Below are 20,642 nucleotides of genomic sequence, written 5' to 3' on the forward strand. Positions count from 1 at the left end.
ATGGGACATACTCCTTATGGAGCCAGCTTCTGCTTCCTGGGAAGGCAGCTTTGCCTGTGCAGCAACCTTTCCTCCTCCAATTTTTTGATGCATTCATCACCTCTAAGCCTGCAGTATAAAAGGCAATATAGTAAGAGTAAGGAAAGAGGAAAAGAAAAACCAAAACAGTACTCCAAAAGGCACAATTATTGGTGTGGGAATCAGGAGGAAAAAGGTCATGTTAGCAACATGGCCAAATGTAAATTGTGTTAGGAATGTGATTTATTTTGTGTGATTATATCATTTTGAATTTGTTGAGCAGAGGCTTACATGAGCATATGAGGTGACTAGGGAAGTCAAAGTTATTTATGACATCACAGAAGTTAGTGGTTACGTGGCTGTAGAGGCTGAGGAAGCCATACTGGATCCCGGGAGCCTTGGGGTCATCTAGTACACGTCAGGCCTTCCTCAGACTATCAGGGTCTAGGATGTTCCAGTGTAGGGCCAAACCACCCCAACAGTTTCCAGATCTTAAGATCTGTCCCAGCCAGTCAACTAACCAAGACTTAGCTCAAAGGCCATCCCCTAAGTGAAGTCTTTCCTGATCCCTCTATCATTGGTAGAATACTTACACTGTTAGTTTATGTACTGTGTCTAAATTTGGGGACTATAGTGAAGTATTATTCTTCTGAACACTTGGAAATGAGGCAGTAAGAATGCCCCCAGCCTGTTCAACAATGAACAGATAGGATAAATCACCTCAAAAGAGAAAGCTGGCTCCCAGGCTCAGGGTGAAGTTTCATGATAAAAAACATGAAATGGTACCCCCGCCACTGCCACCAGTAAGTGCACCTGAACTGTGCAATGGTGAAATCCCCCTTCTCATTAAGGACGTGTTGGCCAGATCCCACAACTTTTCAGCCACTTCCTTTCATTTTGGTATTTAAGATTTCGTTCTGGTATTTGGTATTAAGTACACTTTAAACTTCAATGTCAAACTCGATTCAATGCCCTCCTCCTCGTTACCCTCTAGATCTGTCCCTAGCTCTGGTGACTGAGGAAGTGGGAGGGAATTGGTGTTTTGCTATTTACATTCATCCCCTATTTCTTCTGAGTGCTAGTTCCTTGTTGTGTTAGGAGGAGTAAGGGCTGGGGGGAAAAGGGCAGATATCTCCTTAACTGGGCCAGATTGCGGTCTGCATCGTTGGTCTCCAGGGCTGTTATTGGTCCTTGTCCGTGTGCTTCAAGAGGAGCATGGTGGCCCCAACCTGCCCCCTGACAAGGGGCTTTCTTCAAGGCATGCTCCTAGGAAATAGCAATCTCTTGTGAGGAATTATGGGGAACAGAAGTTAGAATCTTTGATTCTTTATTTACTACCTCATAATTAATTTGGTTTGGATAAGGATCCAAATTTCTGTTTCCATTTACTTTTCTTCCAGCATTTGCTTATGTTAGTACTTGGCAAAGGTAGTTTGTAGAAAATAAATGTTTTAGTGAAATAGTAATGTTGATTTTGGCAAACACTTTTCTCATTAGGAAGGCAAAGCTAATAGCCATTGCATTTATCCATGGACTCTAGTCTAAATGGACATGCATCTAAAACTAAAGATATACAAAGGTTGAAAGTGAAGGGGTGGAGAAAGTTATATCATATATACAAGTACACACACACACACACACACACACACACACACACACACACACAGATTGAAAGTAAAAGGGGAAAGTAAAGTTATACAAGTGCTAACCAAAAGAAAGCCATGGTAGCAATGTTAAGAACAGAAAAAATAAACTTTAAGGCAAAAATCTTTGTTACAAATAGAAGGTCACTTCATAATATTAAAAATATTCAATTCACTTGGAAGATAAAATGATTCTAGATTTGTGTATGCACCAAAAACATGACTTTAAATATGAAAGCAAATTTAACAGAATTACAAGGAGAAATAGACTAATCCATAATTATAGAGGGAGATTTTCACATTTCCAATTCAGTAACAGCTAGAACAAAGGAACAAAAAAAATCCAGTAATGATATAGAATGTTTGGACAACATGATTAATAAGCTTGAATACAAATAGACACAGCACCCAGATAAAGACCTTGTTAGGCCATCTCCTCACTCCCGTGGAAGAACACATATTTAGGGTCATGAGATTTTCATTTCTTAACCATCCTTCCATTTGGAGCACACATGCAAGCAAGAGTAGAAAAAACCCCTACAATACAGACCAGTTTCCACATCACGCAGAAGACTGTAACATCTTTGAGCTCAAACCCTGAAGACGCACAAGATAAACGTTCATCCAGCCCTAATCCTATCAGTTTGGTATTAGTACTACAGATTGTATTATTTTCATTTCTTAATTTTGTGATTGACTTTGACGATAACATTGCCTAAACTTAGACCCCTTCTTGTTAGAATGTAGAAGTCAAAAGTATTAATTATTGGGTTGGCCAAAAACTTCGTTCGGGTTTTTCCGTAACATCTTACGGTATTTTTTAAGTTACCGTAATTTTGTTAACTCGTCAATTTTATGAACAAGACTTAGCGGACTGTTCAGGGCCTCCCGACTCACAATTTAAAACCTTTGTGAGAAAAGCCTCAGATTTCAAGTAGGGCTACATAAATATATAAAATTACTGGGACTTCCCTGGTGGTCTAGTGGTTAACACTCCACACTCCCAGTGCAGGGGGACCGGGTTTGATCCCTGGTCAGGGAACTAGATCCCGCATGCCTCAACTAAGAGCCCGCATGCCGTAAGTAAAAGAGCCTGCATGCTGCAACTAAAGATCCCACATGCCGCATCTAAAACCTAGCGCAGCCAAATAAATAAATAAATATTAAAAAAAATACTATGAAAAAATATCTTTGGATTTAAAGGTAATCGCCAGTGCCTTGCAAATAGTAAGTATTCTACAAACAAACAGTATATATTAAATGGGTATTTCTACTGTAAAAGACAATGTCTTTGGGAAAACAGTACTGCCACCGTAGGTGCCAGAGGGGTGACATGTGACTACACTGGGAATGAGAAGGAGGATGAAGGAACATTTGATAATGTGTTTTTTTGAAGAAGGTTTTCAATCCCTCTCTTCAACCTTTTCTATATATGTTTGGCCAGTTGTCTCTACCAGAGCAATTTTTATTTTTTAATAAATTTATTTATTTTATTTATTTTTGGTTGCGTTGGGTCTTCGCTGCTGCGCGCGGGCTTTCTCTAGTTTCGGCAAGCGGGGGCTACTCTTCGTTGCGGTGCACAGGCTTCTCATTGCAGTGGCTTCTCTTGTTGTGGAGCACGGGCTCTAGGCGCGCGGGCTTCAGTAGTTGTGGCGCATGGGCTCAGTAGTTGTGGCTCACGGGCTCTAGAGCGCAGACTCAGTAGCTGTGGCACACAGGCTTAGTTGCCTCGCGGCATGTGGGATCTTCCTGGACCAGGGCTCGAACCCGTGTCCCCTGCATTGGCAGGCGGATTCTTAACAACAGCGCCACCAGGGAAGTCCCTACCAGAGCAATTTTTAATATTTTGTTGGAAAATTGCCTGTAATAAGTATTTAGAAATATCAAATGGCCGGCTTCCCTGGTGGCGCAGTGGTTGAGAGTCCGCCTGCCGATGCAGGGGACACGGGTTCGTGCCCCGGTCCGGGAAGATCCCACATGCTGCGGAGCAGCTGGGCCCGTGAGCCATGGCCGCTGAGCATGCGTGTCCGGAGCCTGCGCTCCGCAACGGGAGAGGCCACAACAGTGAGAGGCCCGCCGGGCGCAAAAAAAAAAAAAAAATATATATATATATATATGAAATGGCTTTCCTCTTTAAAGAATGAAACCAAGACTCAATCTGAAATATGCATTTTGCTATACCATCATCTTTATTACATCAGATAGAACTCTTGTAATCAATATAGTACATAAAAATAAGTGAGGCAAAGACATTTGGAGGAATTCCATTTATTGTGGATGCATTTTCACAATATATATTTATTGCAGCGATCAATTATCAGTGAAAAATATCGTGTTTATAAAATTTTTAGGAATGGCAGATTCACAGAACATGCTAGTCACCTTGCAGTTTTACTTCTTAAAAAGATAACAGAGAGAATTGTAATCAAACAAGTAAACAAGGAATTTTTCAAGAAATTAAATCCAAACTGAACAAAATTCTACCTTAAAACTTATTCCATCCAAATATTGGAATAAAAGTCAGGATCGATCGATATATTCTCTTCTTAAATTTAGACTTTCTAGAAAAAAACATATAATAGTGATCAGGAGAGGCTCTTATTCAAAAGTACAACAAAGAAATGTTATCTTGCCATAGGACTTAATTCAAACTTTGATCCATTTCACCCGAATGCTGGGAGGCAATGCCAACTCAGGCACTGCATGTGAATTCTAGTCCATCGTATCACAGACTCATGTCTACTCTGTCATGGATGGGTGACTTATGCAATATTGCTGGCTTTACTTTCTTTGGCCCAGATGTGCTAAAAGCTAGAGGATTCAACAACTCTACTGATTTATGAGGAAAATGGACTTTGGAAGGCACTGGTCACTCCTCATGCCAGCCCTACCCTGGCTAGCTCTCCCAGGGGAACACTGTGGATTAGAAAAGAGTCATTTGGGAGGCTCCCTCGTTGTGTAGGAATTGAGACTAAGACAATTTTGGTAAGTCATGAGGTATACGTTTATAGAACTACACTATATGTATATCTCTATGCTAGAACATATTGCCAAGACACTGGAGTACTCTTTTATCATCTATTGTGAAGAATAGATGAACGCTTATTAGCTAAAATAAGATCTGATACCTGGATTGGGTGTGTACAAATGACGAGTTGATAGACTCTTAGGGAAAAAGGTAAAACTAATAAAAATTACATATATTTTTTGAAAGTTCAACACATTATCAACTTATGGCAAGTGCCAATGACTAATAAAGGTAGAAAAGTAAACTAAAAAGATGTTTCGGTAAGTTAAAGATGGAAGTACTGTCATGACTCCTAAATATTGGCTTTTGCTTACTTTTCTGCTTCCAGAGATTACCCAAAGTTGGCCGTAGTACACCTATTCATGGAATTCCAATCTGTACAACTTTGTCACTAAAATTCTCGTGTTTAAATTTTAGAGAAGGAAGAGACCTCAGACATCATCTAAGCCAACCGATTGTGAACTTGATTCTTAAGAATGAAGTTTGGAGCAAGCTTTGAGATTTAGTACAATTCACACTGGACTTCAAGACTGCTTTTAATTATAAACTAAATACTATGCTTTATAGAAAATGTCAATTCATTTTGACATTTCTAATCTCTTTCTTATAGGTTATTGGGCATTGGAAACATATCGATACCTATTCTGCCATGTTTCTATTGGCAAATATTAATATAATATTGTGATTTTTAATTTTTAAAAAGCAGTGATATTGGCTAGTTACAGGGACATACTGCTAAATATAATAGCCTAGCACATAGAAAAGCTTTCTACCATTAGTGTGTTTGTATATGTGTATGCACATACATACATGATCACGTCATCTAAAATGTGGTTCACTATCACTACCAAAGAAATCCACAAAGCAACCAACCTAAAGAAATCAGTACCACTGTCAGCTAACATCAAAATCCAATTTAGATATTCATCAGCATGAAAAAAGTAATACCTTAACAGTACATCTTTTTTTTTTTTAAAGACAATCATTATTGTAGTATCTAAAATCTGAAGTGGGTGACTTTCACAAAGTGTTATAATTGCCTACTAAGATAATTTCTTCCATGCTTTATTCTAAAGTGCAGAAACAACATGATTTCTGTATTTAAAAAACAAAAAAACAAAAAAAACACTATGGTTCATTTTTCTGGATACTGCACACATTCCTCAGGCAATTTTCAACTTGAATCTCCTTTTGTTGACTTCCGATGTGGTTACTATCACTGTTCAGACACAGAGTTATGATGATCAGTAGAAAAGTCTCTATTTCACAGCATGGGTTTCTTTAGAAACAGGCTCCTGTGCAAAGGCAATACTTTTACCATGAACATCTCTAGACCGTGATTATTAAATATAGTGATAATATACATGGGTTTACTGGGATAATGAAAAACAAAACAAAAGGAAATGAACCCAATTTAGTAAATCAACATAAATATAACACAGAGTAAATGAGCCCTCTTCAACTGAGCTGGTCCGGCATCTTGAGCGGCTACTTTGGGTTCTTTCTTGAACTGTCTCAGACCTGCTAAGAGAAGAGAGCTTTAAGTCGTCAGGCCATGGTCTTTCAGCCAGACATTTTGTGTCAGAATTAAAAAAAAAAAAAAAAGATAATATGGCAGGAATAAATGTCTATGAAAGGGAGGATTAGTTTTGGCATTCTCTTCAAATATGCTCCTCTTCTTTCAGTCTATCCTTTCTTCTGTTGGTTTTTTTGCTTTCCTCTTTCTTTCTTCTTTATATTCCCCTTTTCATATCTTGATCTTGAGCCTTGCTCATAGCATTCAGGGTCAAGGAGGTTTTTTTTAAACACTACTTACTACAAGGGCCAGGACTCTATACTGTGTGTTCCAGGACAGGCACACATGACTGAATGGCTGTCTCAGCTGCATCAAGGCATGATAGTAAACTGGACTATGCTTATCTTTAGTGTTCTCCTATTTTTTCATTTCCTACCTCCTATTCTTATGCCCCTACCCTTGAAACTTATCTGACCAATGGTCTTATTGTACACCATTTCTTTCCCTCAGCTAGCTGCTAAAAATTCTTGCTGAGGTATTCACAAATGTTAAAGTGTTATGAATCTGCAATTTCAAATGCGTTGTATAGTTTCATTTCAAAGGGATTACTGCGTGATACTAATGAATTTGACATTTTGGACCAAAGGAGCTACCTACTTTGCTACCTCACAAACTCAGCTCTGGGCCTGCTGGTTATGTTATTATTATTACTGTAGAAAGAGTTTTGTGGTATAGACCAAGGAGGAGGGGGCAGTATGTATGTGTATGAAGTCTCACCCTGTCACCGTCCCACCCTGTACCACACACATTATTGCATAATTCCAGGGAGTACCATTCATGTTGTATGTGAGTGGTGTTCTCTGAGACCTACCATTCCAGATCATATCTTTACTCTACTTCCTAGAACCCTGGTTCAGAGGAATGTTGTCCAGAGGGGATCTATTAAACCCGTGACGATGGTCTATGGACAGCCGACACCCCCTACTCAGAAAGGAGACTACATAAACATTTAGACTATCATTTCTGAAAGGTCATTTCAAGAAGGGTCATAATGGCTTAGGCCAACAAAAGTTCATTCTTTGTTTAAAAAAAAAAAAACTACAAAATGATTCCCCTCCATTCCACCAGAAGAAAATTGTGCAAGGAACTTTAGAACTTTACATTTTCTGCTGAATATGCAATCCTAAAAAAAAGCAGCATGTATAAGGGTTAAGAATGCAGGCTCAGAAGAGACTGCCTGAGTTTAATCCAGGCTTTGCTCCTAATTTGCTGTGTGACTTTGAGAGAGGTACTTAATCTCTCTGTGCCTCATTCTCCTTAACTCTAAATGGGGGTAATAATAATGGTGATTGGAGAGTCAAATGAGATAATGTAGGTTGAGAAGGCATATAGTGGATGCTCATTACATTTTAGTGGTTTGTAATGGTGAAAATTATTACCGGTACTTTGAATATATTTAGCAGTTATTTAGAAAACTTAACTAATAGAGAAGATGCAACACACTCAGGAAGCTGCACCAGACTTATCAGCACGTCGTAGAAAGTAGGAAAGAGGAAGCAATTCTCTCCCTTCGGTGAGTTGTAGAGATTCTTCAGTTGCCTTTGAGATGTTCTTCAGTCCTGAGTTTGCTTAAAAAGTGCTTCTGGGTATAGAGTTCTACATCAGCCCATAAGCAGTCTATTCTAATCTTACTTATTGTCGCTCTCTGATTTTTCTCTTTTCAATTTTCCCTCTACCAAGGGAGAAGAGTGGAATTATTACTTGAATGGGGAATTAGGAGTTGAATTAGCTCCTTGTACAACAAGGGGTCCTATTTTTAGTTTGTGCATCATTTAGATATTGACCACAGGCCACTTTGTGAAGGATGAGCAGAAGGCCAAAGAAAGACAAATCCAAGCATTCTTAGCCATTAGTTTTCATAGGGTAGCAAATTTTGCTAACTTTTGAATATTATTTCAATTTTTTTGCCGTAACAGCCTTGAGTCCTAGGCTGCTGGCAATGTAACCCCTTAGAATGGTTCCAGAAAGCAGATTTGAAACTACTCAAGGAGACAGACATTCTTTCCTAGGTGATCTGCAAATTCTGATTTCCAAGCCTGGACCTTGTAAGGAAATGTAGACCATGGTTATACCACACAGCCTTCTGTTTTCAACACCCCTACCACGATGGTGTTTCTAGAATGTCTTACTGGGAGCCATCCCACAGATCTAGACTATTTACCTTGTATGACTGACAAACCTACCATGCTGAAGGCTCCGTGACATTGCCTTTCACGGTACCATACACAAGTCTTTAGAAACTGATGGTTACCCAGACAAGACTCTCTGGATCAGCATTATTTCTTTTTTGACCCTGGGACAGCATACTGCAGGATACAGCAGGAAGAGAACCTTGTGGAAAACAAATCTTCCAGTAGATTACCTTAGTGGGGGAAGTGACCTTGTCCACAGATTGCTTTTCCCAGAGGTTCCGCTTGCCAGATACGTCTCCTGGCCTCAAATCCTAATGAAGAGAAAGCAGAAAAAAATGATGGGTGGCTCTTCATATTTTCTGGCCAGGTCTAAATAAATCACCACATCTGCTGTTTGTTTATGTGTGTAATACACTTTATCCTAGTCATCTGAAATGGGTTGAATCAAAAGGATCGTTAGCCGTTGTTTGTTTGTTTGTTTGTTTTAACATCTTTCTTGGGGTATAATTGCGTTACAATGGTGTGTTAGTTTCTACTTTATAACAAAGTGACTCAGTTATGCATATACATATGTTCCCATATGTCTTCCCTCTTGTGTCTCCCTCCCTCCCACCCTCCCTATCCCACCCCTCCAGGCGGTCACAAAGCACCGAGCCGATATCCCTGTGCCATGTGGCTGCTTCCCACTAGCTATTTTATATGGACCCTGACCTATGCTGTGACAGGAGAATGGGCTGAAACTATCCAGCATTTAGGTCCTGTCATTCACCAAGGACTTAACTGTTTATTGACCAGTAAAATTGGAATATAAGCATATTTAAAATGAGATAGCCAATTTTTAACTTTCTATGTCCTTAGAAGTGAATCGAGCATAGGTTAGTTTTAAATAATTTTGAGGGGGTTGGAAAAGGACCTCACCCCTTGCCAATTAACTTTTCTTTGGTGCCTTGCCCATGGCCCCCAGCCCTTATGACTTTAATGTGTACCAGCTGGACTTCCAATGGCCAACACTGCATCTCTTTGCATGAGGACTTCCTCTGGCTGCAGATGCCCACTTTGCTCCCAGGAGGCAGGCTGGACATCCAGAGAGTTAACACCCCCAGGAGCAGTCTTCAGCCACTCACTCATGAGATTTGGTGCAAGAATATTTCTCAGACTCGCTCACGCCTCAGGTAGGATACCTCGGAAGCATGTGTTTTGTGGTGGCTTTCAGGCTTTCCCAGCAGGATTATGTTTAACAGCCCACGTAGTGACTTGCTTAATAAACATTCTTTATTGGCTGACTTCTTTTCCTGCCTCACTTCCTGTAGTGTTTTCTTCATGTCTCAAGTAAACTACTTGCACATGAACCACTATTTTAGGGTTTGCTTCTGGGCAGCCCAATCTAAGACATTTTTCTAATTGCACTTTCCTCAGATTAGAATCATTTTGTGTTTCCTGAGGAGCAAGGGGTAATTCAGAAGTGTATCAGGAGCACCTAGCCCCGTGAAATTAAACATTTACTACAAAGTGTACCCATAAGAGAAAGTGACAGTTGATGACATATATGAGAACATGTAAAGATCTTGGGAAGAAAACACTAAAATATGATCGATGACAGCTATATATCTTTGAATCTTTATTTACTACCTCATAATTAATTTGGTTTGGATAAGGATCCAAATTTCTGTTTCCATTTACTCTTCTTCCAGCGTTTGCTTATATGAATACTTGGCAAAGGTAGTCTGTAGAAAATAAATGTGTTTTACTGAAATAGTAATGTTATGTTGATTTTGGCAAACCCTTTTCTCATTAGGAAGGCAAAGCTAATAGCAACTACGTTTATCCATGGACACCAGTCTAAATGGACATGTATTTTTCTTAGTAGATACTATTGAGATTGCAACACTAGAAATGCACTGGTTAAAAACATTACCATGTGAAGCAGTTCAGATTTGCCTTAATCTTACTGAATTTCTGGATTTTCACTGTGACATGGATTCCTGATATTCTATTAGAGAGTTACACCTATTTAACTTGGAACCAGTAAGCAACAAATCAGGTTGTTTTTGAAGAATTCCACTACGTACGCCAATGGAAGTCGAAGCTGCCAAATTGTCTGGAAGACTGTTTTAAAAATTTGGAAACTATAATTAGGAACATGCTAATGGAAGCTCTGGAAAGTGGCTATTACTACTTTATTTATTTGATTCAAATAAGAAAAATATTTTTCTTTCACATGAATACCCTTCTACTAAAGAAAATGAATTGTATTTTCCTTGAATCCTGCCTATGAATCATTTGAGATCACTTAAAGAGTTAAAGAGTCCATTTTAAGAAAATATGAACATCTGAGCAGTAAATTGGCATTTTAACTCAAATGGGAAATATAAATGAAATTACCTGACCAGCCTACATTTTAGAGAAAGACCCACTCCAGAAGAAGAGGGAGAAATGAAGGCAGGGAAGCAGGTTTCCAGTCAACCAGAGATCAAAGAATGAAGAAGAAAATTCAGCTGAGAAAGACAATGTTGGGGTTTTTTTTAAACAAAAAGAAAGACAAATTAGCATTTTAATTGCTGTATATAACATGTAGTTTAGACACAAAGAACAGACTAACCAGATACAACAGACACACTTAGAACTGAATTCCAGTTACAAAGTTACACTGAAGTCCTATAAATTCTACCCACAAATAGCAATAGACGTCTCAGTAAAGAATCAGGTGTAGATCAATGTTTAAATAAGTTACTAGTTTTCAGAGACCCAAATAATATTGATTTGACAAGCTTTTGAGCACTTTTAATTATATGAAAATTAATGCATAACTAGCAGCAGAGGATGCTTTTTCTCTTCAGTGAACTTTAGAACCGGACACTAACCCCATGGATTACTCTTTTCCTGGTTCTTGAGGTTTCACTGGGTGAGCACTATTTGGGTAAAAGAATTTCTCTCTGATTTTTCCTTAATGGCCACATGCCATACGTCTGCAAACGCAAACCCAGGCTTCCCTTTCACCCATACACGCCAAGGAATATAAACAAGGGGTTGAGAATAAATCACCTCTGGTCGCAAATTAGAAGGGAGCCTTTGGGAGTCTATTTGCTGCTGTCTTTAGGTAATCCTCTGACATCCTGGGTTCAGGGTCAGTCTGACCAGAATCCCAAGGGTGTCAAACTCACAGGCCTGACATGAAGGGCCAGGCTGGAAACACATGCCTGAAGAGGCTGGTTTAAGAAAATTTTAAAAAAGAAGGAATCAACAAGTTAAAGAATGCATGCCTCCACACCTTAAAAACATGTTCAAATTATAATTTAAAAGAAGGAATATAGGGCTTCCCTGGTGGCGCAGTGGTTGGGAGTCTGCCTGCTGATGCAGGGGACGCGGGTTCGTGCCCCGGTCCGGGAGGACCCCGCATGCCACGGAGCGGCTGGGCCCGTGGGCCATGGCCGCTGGGCCTGCGCGTCCGGAGCCTGTGCTCCGCGGCGGGAGGGGCCGCGGCGGTGAGGGGCCCGTGTACTGCAAAAAAAAAAAGAAGGAATATAAAAGCAAAATGGCCCTGACTACACAGATCTTAGCTGCAGGCCGCCAGTGTCACACCCCCCCGGGCAAGACCTAGACAAAATTCTTTGCTTGACCTGTCTTTCTAAGCTGCCTTCCGGGACTTAACCTTTTGCCTGACAAGTTTTATGTATCTGCAGGATCCGTCCAGCCCTTTCCAGCAGTTTGGACATTTTCATTTCTTTTCTGCTGGATCCGTAGTGTCTGTGAGTTACCCTCCTCCCTTACTAAATTCCAAGTTATATCTTTCCCCAAAGAGACTGCCATACTGCTATTCATGAAGTGGCATATTGCTGGGCCTACTACTCTTGGGATGTGCACAAAGCTCAGTTATATATTAAGTACGATCTACTCAAACTGCCCTTTTATTTGCAACATCAATTACACCTTGCTTTGTTTCCACCTGGCCTTTATTCAGGAAGCCACACTAATGTACCAAATCCAATGGGACCTGGGGAAGAAGAGATCATTATGATGTATACTACTTGCCACATTCTTCCTGCCTTTTCTCCTCTATCCTCTAGTAGACAGTCTAGCAAATTACTCACTAAATACTAGATAAAGCAGGCAATGATTTTGTAATTTCCCTGTAATGCCTTTTTGTCCTGCCATTTTTAGGAGGCCGTCAATAACTCCAGAAAATGGGGCTTTCTGTGGAAACCTTGACTCATTTATACCTGTTGTAATAATAACTGTATTGAATCTTTTTAACCCTCCCATTAGGGTGACATAGATGATAGGCTTATCGGTTAAAGTGTTGATAGAAGAGTATGGGTCAAGTCCTGAACCAAATACATGAGTATAATCTGGGATAGAAATGAAACAGGTTGCAAATACATGTGTAAAAGTGACCATCTCCTTTAGCAATGTACCATACTCATCAAAGAAGAAAAACATATACCCTTTTCTCTTTATCTTTGCTGTAATGAGAAACCTTCAGTGTGTCCACGAACTTGCTGAACTTGTATTATATGCAGTGTTTTGGGGGAGAGGGTCTTTACATTTCATTAGGTTTTCAAAGGTGTCCATAATTCAAAAAGGTTAATAATCACTGATCTGGAACCACAAAACTTTATATAAACTGCCATTTAAAAAATAATTTCCACTCTTTATGTCACCTGGGGTGTTGGGGAAACTCGAGGCACTAAAGATCACATACCTTGTGGGTATGACCCCTCACCTCGACTGTCTCCTTTTATAGGGCCCCTTTCCCATATCTACTGGGAGAGGAAAAAGATTTTCTTTTCAATATATTAAGACCATCCAATTGTAAACTGGGTTTACATTAGTTTTATACCTCTTGTGAGGCCCATATGCAGAGAAGCTCAAGCTGAATATTAAGTGACTACAAGGAACTGTACCCAAGAAAAGTATGGACATATTTCCATTCTTTTCTTTTTAAGTTGGAAAAGTGATAAAACTTTAGTGAATTTGGAGATTAAATACAGAGCAAAGGGACGCAACTAAATGCTCAACAGTGCAGAGGCCTAGGATTTGGAAAGCTCTTCTACCTCTGGAATGGGGTGGTTGTGACAGTTGAGCCTTTGCTGCCTTGGGCACCAACAAAGGTATAAAAGCCAACTTAACAGAGAAAGTTCACCAGTATACAGTAGGGAGCTTAATAAGGTTTTTGATTATAACGATAAATGCAAGGCAATGACCAAATACATTCAATGAAAAGGTTAAAAGTATATTTTTATAGTAAGATAGCCACACTTAATAAGAAAATTTTACATTTCCCAAAATAACATTCATAACCAGCTTTTATAGTTTCTACTTTTACGGTTGTTTTTTTTTTAAAATGGCTTTCCTTTGGAGGTGTTGACAAGAAAATTACAGCAATTATTTCAACAACTACCCAGTAACTGTATTTTTGTGTTAAGTTACAGAAATTAGGCAAATTAGAAAACATGGGTTCAAATAGCCAACATACACATTCTTTTGGGAATAAGTCTAGGGGTGCTCTTGACAGAGAAATGGCCAAGATAATTTGACATTTTCATTTTCAAATTCCTATCTGTAATTTATAGAATAGAAGCTAAACATGCAGACCAGTTAAGAGTGTAAATTTGAACTGCCTCAATGCTCTGGGTGGAGAGGTGATGGTCCCATTTTACCTTCTGGGTAATTACAGTGCTCGGGACTGTTCTCCCTCAATCTGAAGCCCTCCTTGTTTGTTATTCAGCAGTCACGGCCTTGTTTTTCCCAGGCAAATAGACCAACAGCCTGTTTTCTTCTGTTGCTGGAAGCTGAGCTATGAGACAAATTCAGAAGAACCTGGAGCTACTTACAGAAGGTTTGGGAGCAGGTGACTTGTTTCCATCTGGGGTTTTGGTAAGCCATTCATTGATGCGGCTGGAGACCCCCACCTTTAAGCCAGCTGTTTCCTACAAAAGGCCAAGCATCTAATATTAAAGAAAAAAAAACCTACCTGGAAAGAAAATTTCAAAGCAACCTCAAAATAATATCCAGTATTATTTCACATAACACTGATCAATTATTGATCATTATATTGAATATGTTGACAAAAATAAACCTTAAACCTGATATTTAAAGAGTATGTTATCTGGTGTTCTTCCCCCTGCACTTCTCCTACCCCCAACCCCAAGGTCAGCGATTAACTCTGGGTACTGCATTTAGAGGCCTGTGGCCAGAACACAGTGCATAGTCTATTAGCCTCAGGCACACATTCTTCCTGAGCTTGCTTTTTGGTCATTGCAAAAGTAAGTAAGAATTATACCTTTTTCACTGCTTTTGTAATTAACTATGTGATTCCTAAAAAAAAAAGAAAAAGAAAAAAAGAAAAAAGAAAAACCCAACCTCCAAAATTAAAAGACGGCAATCCTCTGCTCACCTTATTTGGCGTGCCTGATGCAGTGGGTGATGAGAACACATTGCCTTTCTCCCACATGCTCTTGATGTTGCGGACACCTTCGGCAGGAACAGGGAGGTCCGAGGCTGCTGGCTTCGTAGGTTTTGCAGTTTTTGTTCCCTGAAGTATGTGAATTATTTTTAGGATTGGTGCTGGTAAGTTTGCGCTCGTAAAACTATAGTAAGCTTGTCTTCTTCAACACCAGCACTTAACAAATTCACTGTGTAAATGCCTTCACCAAAAATGAGAGTCATAATTTCTGTTGTGAAAGTACATTCTGATGACATCTCTACCTCCAAATAAACCATTATATCTACTTCAGAGGATCTTTCGAAAGTGAAATATGCTTTTCATTGGGACTCCATTTCTTGTTAAGGTGATATGCTACTTCATTGCTACAACAGACACTTCTTGAGTGCCTGCTGTGTGCAGGGCACTGTGCTAGGCTCTGGGGACGTGGTGGTACGCAAGACAGTCCACTCTGTAAGCTGCAGTGGACTGACATTAATAGAAGAGACAGTAATTAGTTATACACTATTATTTCACATTGCAGTAAGTGCTATGAAACATGAGTGTGGTGCCGTAAGCACGCCAAGAGAGCACACGATAGGACAGTGGTACTTAGTTTAGGGGGGCAAAGAAGGCTACTCTGAGGATGTGACATTCAGACCCAGATCTGATGGAAGACTTGAAAGAGGCTGGTGAACGAAGGAGAAAACACCGTTCCACGCAGAGCTAACAGTACATGCCAAGGACCAGAGACAGGGGTGTGCTAAAAGACTGAAAGACTGAGAGACCACTGCATGGAGACTGGAAGGAGGAATGAATGGGTGTAAAAAGAAAGGTGTGCATTCAAGATACTTTTCCAGCAGTAGTGATGGGCGTACCCCAAATCATGCAGTTTCTCTCCTGGTCCTGCTTTGGGGCCTGTGGCGTGTGTCATCAAGGTGGGCAGCCAGGGTGAGTGGCACCATTGCTGGACTATGTGAAGCCTGCAGCCACAGTTTTGGCTTCATTAACCCTGTTAGAGCTGTGATCAATTCAACCACAGAAAATAACTATCTGCAATTTGTCTTATAATTTAGCGGCCATTTAATCTTCTGAAAATCTCCTCTTGAATGTTAAGACTTGATTATTCACTTGATAAATCATCCAGACCTCTCTCTTTCTTATTCCCTCTTATCATTTGTTATGAACTATTTTATAGGTATCTCCACTCTGCAGTACAAAGGAGAGGAGAAATCAAATGAAACTGATCCAATTACTTCAGAGCAGGCGACTAAAACCACTGACTAAAGTCTACACAAAGGAGAAAAAAACCAGGATCACATCTTGATCAATGGCACCCTACCCTCTTAGTGTTTTGGTACTTGGAAATATAGTACGTTATTTCTGAATAGAGTAACACCCCTAGGTCGACTGGGCAGAAAAAATGTTGGATTAGACAGAAGCATAAAACTATGATCCTTCATATATAAAACAATCCATTTGAAATTCATTAAATTCCAGCTGGCTACCATCTTTATATTAATTTATACTACCAATTTATTTGATAATAAAAGTTCTTATAGATAAAAGAGGACTAATCATGGTTGTAAGGGGCCTGTTTAAAACTATATATGGGAACACCTTTTATAAGGAATTAAGAATATTGAAGATATCCTTATGAACACATAAATAATATATTTAAATAACAATAAACTCATTCATTAAAAAAAGTAACACCTTCACTAAAGAATACAGGTGGAAAGTAGTAAACAATAATTTATTTAAAACTCTTCTATAATGTGTCTTTATTATTGTTTTCTCTCTAACTAGTTATAAAACATCATTAACATTCTAACACCACTGGACTTGATTATTGTCCTAAGTGTTTCTATGATTATTTATATAATCAGAGTTGATTTGTTTGACCATAACTCTGAGGACATCTCTCACCTCAATTGCACTGGTGTATTGCTCCAGTCTGCTGTCAATCTTGGAGACTACTGCTGCTTGATGAGTTGGTTTAACACCACTGCTAAGTAAATAAACACACACATACATACATAAAAATGAGAGAATTTTTCCATACATATAATGGCTGATGGTTCTCAATTCAACAATCAACCATATTACCTTTTCTGCACAGATTTATTCAAAAATTCTGCTCGCTCTTCTATCTAGGAATTGGAAAAAAATAAAACCAGTTAATATTTTCAGTTTATAAACAGTGTTTCTCAGCCCATACTACTATCTTCCCTGAACACGGGGAATAAAAGTACCAACGAGTGTCAAAGAGTATGAGGGTGCTGTGCACAGCACCTCTGCTAGAGAGGAAAACTACGTACAAGGTATTTGATAATGAGGTTTGGGAGACGAAGGTAGGACTGGAAGAAAATAGAGAAATGTGAAGTTCTGGAGACAAAGTGGAATTAAAATGCCTCTGAAATAATATAAATCAAGGGCAAAATAATTACATTCCAAGACTAAAACAATTTTTTTTTTTGCTTTCTGATGTACTTTAAATTTTTTTCCATTATTTTTTATTGAGGTATAAATGACATATTACATTACACTAGTTTTAGGTATACAACGTAACAATTTGATATTTATATATATAAGAAAGACAACCAGGAACTGTGAACTATTCACTTACTGCTTAGCCTGATTTTCTAATTTGACAGCTGTCAAACCGATTGCTGAACTTAATTTGCCCTGAATATAGGAGATGGGGGTGGGGATGAGTGAAACTGGGGCACAGCTCATCAGGAATGCTGAGGCCTCTCATGAAGGCCCTATTAGTCCAAGTGGGAAATAAGGAAATAAGCCCAGAGAAACCGCTATGGATATACACCGATGGGCAGTTTAGTCATTTTTAATAAATTCTGTTTTTAAAAGCCAGAAATTTTGCTACAACTAAAGCTGCTAAATCAAACATTATATTTTACTGAAACTGCATCACTCAAATCCAGATGTTCTTTATAAGTCAGCAAATATCTGTTGACTCCTCATGATACCCAACTCCAGGCTAGAAATATCCTCTGCCACGCATCACCTATCATCAGCAAATAGTAACAGCTTCTTTGCATATGACTGCATGTGCAAAGCACACAGGTCCATTTTCTGCCCTGTTCAGGGCAGCCAAGGAATCTACTAGGCTACAGTTACCCTAGGCTGGTGTGGTTGACCGTCCCCTACAATCTTTAAGATGTCATGGCTTTTTCTGGACTGTTGGCCTGGGACTCATGGATTATTAATAAATACCCTTAAGCTTTTTGGAAAACATGTTTCACTCCTAATATCAGTCGAATAATACTTTTAAAGATGTTAGTTAAGAACTTCATCCTTTCCAATGATTTCTTACAAAGATAAAATCAAACTCATTAAACATAAAACTTTATGCAAAAGAATGCTATAGGTATCCCTGAGTTTATGAGATGTAAAGGGTCTTAAATCTTATTTTTCTGATTTTAACATAAACTTAGAAGTGCATTTCTGGAGAAAAAGTTCCCAGTTGAATGAGGTAAAACACATTAGAACCATGCAATGCACTGGCACCTTTAATATTATTCACCCATCTATCCATTCTGATTTAACCGTGTCAACCTGTCAGTCAAACAACCAACCAACCAATAAATTATATGTGAGTACTATTATATAAAGTTGAACACCCAACGATGTATGAGACAGGGTTCCAATTATTTAAGGAGTCAGTAGGGGAGACTAGTAGAACACATAAATGAAAAATTTTAAATTCAGTGGTAGGTACCATATTAAAGATAAGAAAATGGGGGAGTTCGAGAAGGCTTTTCAGATGTTTTGGTATTTGAGCTGAGATTTGTAGTTTATAGTTTACACAGCTTTATAAATGAGTTCATGAAAGTGAGGGTGGGAGTGCATGAGTTAGAGGGGAGAGGACATTTCTAGCAGAACAAACACATATACAAAGATTTGGGGAACCAAGAGGCATGTAGAGTGGTGGGACTGAATAATGGAGAACAATTCAGCGTGGGGAAAGGCCGGTGGAGAGGGGAGGCAGAGATGAGACTTGCTCTTTGTAGCACCTCTAGCATCGTTCTGATTCGGGGATCATCTTCTTAACCTTGGCCTTCACATTTATTCACACTACAGAGGCTCTCAGACCCTACCTTCTCCTTTTGTATCTACAATATTCAATATAGCTTGACTTCATTATCACATTATATCAGGATTTACCATCCATTGCTGATGTACTCTTGTTGGAAAATTCCTGCCCTTAGTGACTCTGGGTAATGTAACAATTTGTACTAAATTTGTAAATTAAATCTCCTGCGTAAGGAGTTTAAAGGGGGAAATTGGTTCTTCTGAAGACCAAGAGGTGGCAGTGTTGTCCCTGTAAAACTCAAGGGAAAACCCCACACATTTCAGCAAACTGGCGCTCTCCTTACTCCACACTCCTTCCACCATCAGTATATGAAAACAATAATAATAAAAACAAAATTCTAAATTTAATTTACTTAAAGCTTATTCTTTGCATGTCTTATGTAAGAAAAATCATTCACTGCTAGCATAATTTAACTATGAGTAACCAGGTTCTGAGCTTCTGAGACAAGGAATATAAGTCATGAGAAATGAACAAAATACACCAGTTGATAATATCTTGAGGTCAAATATCAAATGTTTCTCCTCCCACTGGCACTTGACAATGTTAGCTTGTGACCATTTATAAAAGTTGCAGGGCCAAGAGTATCAATAGTTGCAGGAATTCAATTGTAGGACATGAAATTAAGTTCTAAAACAAGAACCACAGCAGGTTCTTCAAGGCACATACTATGGAGAAAAGCACTAGACTGCCTGTTCTTGAAACCATGTCTCTGTTACACAGAAATTAAAAATGTGTTTTTTCTTTTTTACATAACAACTTTGATTGCTCACACGTGCCTCTCTACCAGAGTGAGTAGACAAAAGCTTTCTGGGAACCCAGGAGTCTGGTTGATGGAAATACTAGAGAAGTTAAGTTGGAAACTAGGTAGAGAGATGTTTGGAGGAGGATGGGTTGCATCCATCCTCCTACTACTGACTACTATTTTCCTCATGTTCCCAAGACAGTTCAAGGAAAGCTTAGCTTGAGTGGCATTTGACGGAAGGTTGAAAGAGAGAGAACATGGTTTTCTTTAATTATTGATGAGCCAGGAATAAAAGGACCCAGACTGAGGAGGGACCTGGTGCCTGCACAGAGATGGTCTGCACTGAGCAGGGTTTGCCTTTCAGCTCTTTCTCCTACAGTAGGTGCATGCAAACTATGGTCCACTTGCCCATGTCCTCCACCCACCCAAAAGCTAAGAACATTTTCCATTGTTAAATAGTTGGAAAAAAGTCAAAAGAATATTTTGTGACATAGGAAGATTTTACAAAATTCAAATTTCAGATCCATACATGAGGCTCACCTACTCAACAAAGCCTCTCTCTCCTCCTTGTGCCCCACTTAGAGACCTCACTGAGCTGGTCGTCTGCACTTCATTACCTTTGTAATTCTTGAATTCTCCTGAGGCAGTCAATTATATTAGTGCCCTAGGGGCAGTGACCTCGCTTTGTGCTTCTCGCCTTCACAGCACATAGCGCACATTACATTTGTTATAAATATCAAACATTAAATAAGAAAATGCCCCTGTGGTTTAGTTTGGATCCCCCCGAAGCCGTTCTTAAGACGAGGGTTCAAGTATAAGGAGTTTATTTGGGAGGAGTTAGAACTATGGTGGACTGGGACCCAGACCATTCTAAAGACTAAGTGAAGTTATCTAGGGATAAAACATACTGTTTTTCATGTGAAACAGGTAATAACTGTAAAACGTAAGTAACTGGCTTTTGATCA

At 39.2% G+C, this 20,642-nt stretch overlaps 1 protein-coding gene across 14 annotated transcripts in view; it reads right to left on the minus strand.

Annotated features, from left to right (window-relative positions):
* Positions 1-3,820: 3,820 nt before the first annotated feature.
* Positions 3,821-20,642, minus strand: part of CALD1 (caldesmon 1) — a 181,323-nt gene continuing 164,501 nt past the window's right edge. For 4 of the 14 annotated variants that reach the window (XM_033432405.2, XM_033432413.2, XM_049715077.1 and 1 more), the window contains 6 exons: positions 16,928-16,971; positions 16,748-16,829; positions 14,792-14,929; positions 14,229-14,324; positions 8,628-8,708; positions 3,821-6,213 (listed from right to left, as the gene is read on the minus strand). In XM_033432405.2, coding sequence (XP_033288296.1) covers positions 6,205-6,213; positions 8,628-8,708; positions 14,229-14,324; positions 14,792-14,929; positions 16,748-16,829; positions 16,928-16,971 — 450 coding nt within the window. In that variant the 3' untranslated portion in view covers positions 3,821-6,204. Of the gene's footprint in view, positions 6,214-8,627; positions 8,709-10,779; positions 10,893-11,439; positions 11,896-14,228; positions 14,325-14,791; positions 14,930-16,747; positions 16,830-16,927; positions 16,972-20,642 lie in introns of all 14 variants that reach the window. The other 10 variants (XM_049715081.1, XM_049715078.1, XM_033432412.2 and 7 more) reach the window with 6 other exon arrangements.

Source organism: Orcinus orca, chromosome 9, assembly GCF_937001465.1.
Source record: "Orcinus orca chromosome 9, mOrcOrc1.1, whole genome shotgun sequence".
NCBI classification, from domain to species: domain Eukaryota; kingdom Metazoa; phylum Chordata; class Mammalia; order Artiodactyla; family Delphinidae; genus Orcinus; species Orcinus orca.